At 53.7% G+C, this 3,898-nt stretch overlaps 1 protein-coding gene across 1 annotated transcript; it reads left to right on the top strand.

Moving 5' to 3' along the window:
- Nucleotides 1-2,464: 2,464 nt before the first annotated feature.
- ALYREF (Aly/REF export factor) lies at nt 2,465-3,132 on the top strand (the record flags this gene model as incomplete). Its single annotated transcript, XM_009582575.1, has 3 exons — nt 2,465-2,612; nt 2,715-2,778; nt 2,952-3,132. Coding segments are annotated over 3 exons (393 nt in total), but the record flags the coding sequence as incomplete, so codon positions are not given.
- Nucleotides 3,133-3,898: the final 766 nt, after the last annotated feature.

Consider the following 3,898-nt stretch of genomic DNA (forward strand, 5'->3'; position numbering starts at 1 on the left):
TGCGGACATCCAGGTAGGGGGCTCGGGAGCCACCCCACCGGGTGTGCGGGGGTCGTTCGCAGGGGGTTTAATTCATAGTGTCAGGGTCGGGCGCGTTGGGCACCCGCAGGAGCTCCGTGGGTCCTGCTCTCTTCCGCGGCCAGGATGGAAGATCCCCAAATGAATTAGCTCTGCATTGGTGGCGGGGGTTGAGCCGTGGGTGTCTGTCCTGCAGCGGTTCTGCTGATCTCGAGGGGGCTGCAATTCGGAAAAGCCACCGTCTTTGCAGAGCGGTAGCTAATGTCATTGTAAGTGACTCTGCTACAGTGCACGTGTGGGAAAATGCTGCTTTCTGGCTGGATCCAGCTGTGACTGGAGAATTTAGTGTAAACAGCATAAACTCCTGAGGTCTGTGTAGCCACAGAAATTCCGGAACCGCACTGTGGGTACGTCTGTGTGCTCTGTGTTTACGGGACCTGTTTGCGCAGCTTTGTTAAGGTCGCGTTCTGTTGAGCGTCGAGGTGTTCCTATGGGCGCATCCTTCGGTGTCACTGGGAAGACTTATTTGTGGGGGAGAGCATGCTCCCCTGTGCTGCAGCATCTGTGGTGCCTGGTGTATTAAATCGTGTAGCCGCGTCCCCTGTCGTGGTTGTATCCCTTGTTTCAACCATGCCTGGGGTAAGAACCTGCCGGATTCTTTCAGTTGGGTGTTCGGAGCAATCTGTCTCTGTGGCTGTGCGTGTTGGGAGGGGCTGAGGCGTGGTGCTCCCACCTGGCTGCGAGGGCACGGTCACGAGTGGGCACTGAGTTGTGCAGAAATAAACATTTGCAAATACCAGATGCGTCCCCACTGGGGGCTCCTCTGGCTCGGTCACGCTGCAAAGCGCTTCCTTTTAAATTGGCTTCTGGTCCTTGTGTCCTCACCAGGAAAAAGCAAACAACCACTTTTACGTGTTCTTCATCTGTTATCTCATTCTGGTTATTCTGTGTGCCGATCTGGCTGTGTCTGGGGAATTGGAAGGGAGCTTTTTCAGGTCACCTAGTTACTGAAACGTGCTTAAAATCACCTCTTTTCCTCATGTAAGTTCAGATTTGGTTTAAATAAGTTTCTTGTTTGCTGTGGTCCGGCCCCAATGTGTAAAACGTGGCTCTGTGAAGTCGCCTCAGTTTAACCGGCTCCTGCGCTTTGTGTGGCTGTTGAGATTTGCCTTTTCCGCCACCGGCTTGGGCTGAGGTGTGGACGAACTTCCACTTACGGTTTATTTAGCCGCAAAGCTGACTTAATGGCTTTGCACCTATTTGTTACTACCCGTCCCATAATTTAGCGCCACCTCAGATGTGGTGATCACTTTCTTTGTTTCTATGCTAATCGCATCATTAACGTGGTGCAGCGCAGCGGTGTATCGGCAGGAACGAGTGGCTGGAAGGAACCTTGAATGCGCTTTGCTGTCGGAGGAGCTGCGCAGCGTGGCTCCCTGAGCGTTCGCTGCTGCTCAGGAGGAACCCGTGTTCTCTGCAGTGCAAAGAGAAGCTGGTGCTGGAGAAGGGGCTGAGCGCCGTCGTACCTGTGTTGCGCACTGTTCCAGAAAGCTTCTATCGAGTGCCATGTAACGGTCACCTCCGTTGAATGAGTAAAGGGAGGAGCTGGCCTGCAGCCCTGCCTGAAGCACTGCTTGCTTAGGAGGTGGGAGAACACGCGTAGTGCTCCCTCAGATGCTGGGGCAGTAACTCGCGTGGCAGTCAGGCCTTGCAGCCGACGCTGTGGAATGTGGCCTGTCCCTTTGGGCGCCCCGCAGCTCTGGTGTAGGTGTTGAGCTTTTGAGCACAGGGTGTAGCAGAAACTCGCGAAGGTGAGGTGTCCTTAAGGACTTCCTAAACGTAGCACCTGTGAAACAACATTGGTGCTCCGTTGCCACCTCTTCATTTCCCTCCTTTGTGACGGCAAATGACATACTTCAGTAGAGGACTTTCCTAATCTCAGTTTTTGGGGTATACTCCTAATGGGCTGTGTTTTTAAGTTGCACCTGGTCTAGTAAAGATTTAAGGGGAGGGGAGGGAAAAAAGAAAGTCCAGCATGATGAAACTGTGATCATCTCATGAATCTCTGTGTTCATACAGATCATTCTTCCTCTTTGAAATGGGTTAGGGTCTGGATTATTTTTAAATAGTCAGCCCATTGACTCAGCCTCAACTAAAGGACCCGCAGTTTCCCTTGAGGCTGCTTCGCTGGCTGTAAACGTGCACCCTGCAAGCGCGGAATACGAAGTCCTGCTTGTTTTTGCCACCTGTGGCAGCTTTCCGAATTCCTTCTGATGGGCTTGTGCTCCCCTCTTTCATTGGTGCTTTTTCTGAGTTGTCAATGATGTTTTGAAAAGCGCCTGCAGTTGCTGAGAGCGGTTGTGTATAGGGAACCAGCGCCGTCTCTTGGCTGTGTGGTGTTTGCAGCGCTGATGGACGCATGCGCTCTTCTCCCTCTCTTTCTCAGGAACTCTTTGCAGAGTTTGGGACCTTGAAGAAGGCAGCTGTGCACTATGACAGATCTGGCCGCAGTCTAGGGACAGCGGACGTGCATTTTGAAAGGAAGGCAGACGCTCTGAAAGCGATGAAGCAGTACAATGGAGTCCCCTTGGACGGTGAGTCTGCATGGCCGTCTCCGCAGCATATTTCACTGGCTGGCTGGAGCAGCCCACGTGCCCGTGTCCCGCACGCGGGCTCATGGGCTGCTCTTCCTCCAGGGCGCCCCATGAACATCCAGCTGGTCACATCACAGATCGACACACAGAGGAGACCAGCACAGAGGTGAGATGCTGTACGGCCACGGGTGTCGCCGTGCCCGGTCAGCGTGGGGCGGGAACATGCCTGGCCCCTCTCTGTGTAGGAAGCATGGATCCGTCTTCCGTTCGGCAAACTTCTGCATGCCTGTTTGGGTTAACCGGAATGCACTAAACCAAGTTGCTTTTTAAAAATCACAGCCTAAACAGAGGTGGCATGACCAGAAGCCGCGGTGGTTCAGGAGGATTTGGTGGTGGAGGAGGCAACAGGCGAGGTACTCGTGGCGGGAACAGGGGGAGAGGCAGAGGAGCTGGAAGAACTTCCAAACAGCAACTCTCCGCAGAAGAACTAGATGCACAGCTGGATGCTTACAATGCCAGGGTAAGTGCTGCTTGGGCGCAGTCCACAGGTTCCCGGCGGGATCTCGGTCTGGGAAACATTGGCAGCCCGGAGCTGGCAGGAAAGAGAAAGCATTTTCCAGGTCATCAGACTGAAGCAGTCTCCCTCTAAAGCTGAGCAGTGCCTTGTCCGGTGGTTGGCTTTACTTTTCAGAACACTTTGTCAACTACTGTTTCCGATAGCCATGAAACAGCCCCTTTTCCAGCTCCCCCGCTCGCTGGGGCCGGCGTGGGACGCTGGGGCCGGCGTGGGGCAGGCTCTTCCGCAGCTGGAACAGCTGTGGTGAACAGTAGCTGCATAACAAAACCCACAGAGATAATGGGCTGCAGAAATGGAAAAACAAAAAGAAAAAAAACATGTGAAATAACTGCATGGGATGCTAACGGAGGAAAGGTCGGCGATGCCGATGGCGGATACGAGTCCTAATGTATGGAGCCACGCACGCTGCCTTCAGAACTAGCTGGAACGTGTCTGTGCTGCAGCCAGATTAAAATCTCGATAGAGAACCGGGGTCACGCGTGTATGCAGTGACAGCGGAGCCAGTGTTATAGGAATGGGGTAAAATCGAGGCGAGAGTATGGAAGAAGTGGGATGAGCAGAATTCCAGAAAAAAATGGCACGGGAACGTCTGGTGTTTTAGAACAGTCTTCTCTGGCGCTGGGGATGTGTAAACAGCGTTTTTTAGGAAAGACTGGGAGGGGGTGGGGGGCGCGGCAGAGCCTCACCCCACTGCGGGTAGGTCAGCACC

This window comes from Fulmarus glacialis, unplaced genomic scaffold (genome assembly GCF_000690835.1).
Source record: "Fulmarus glacialis isolate BGI_N327 unplaced genomic scaffold, ASM69083v1 scaffold37387, whole genome shotgun sequence".
In the NCBI taxonomy this organism is placed as follows: Eukaryota; Metazoa; Chordata; class Aves; order Procellariiformes; family Procellariidae; genus Fulmarus; species Fulmarus glacialis.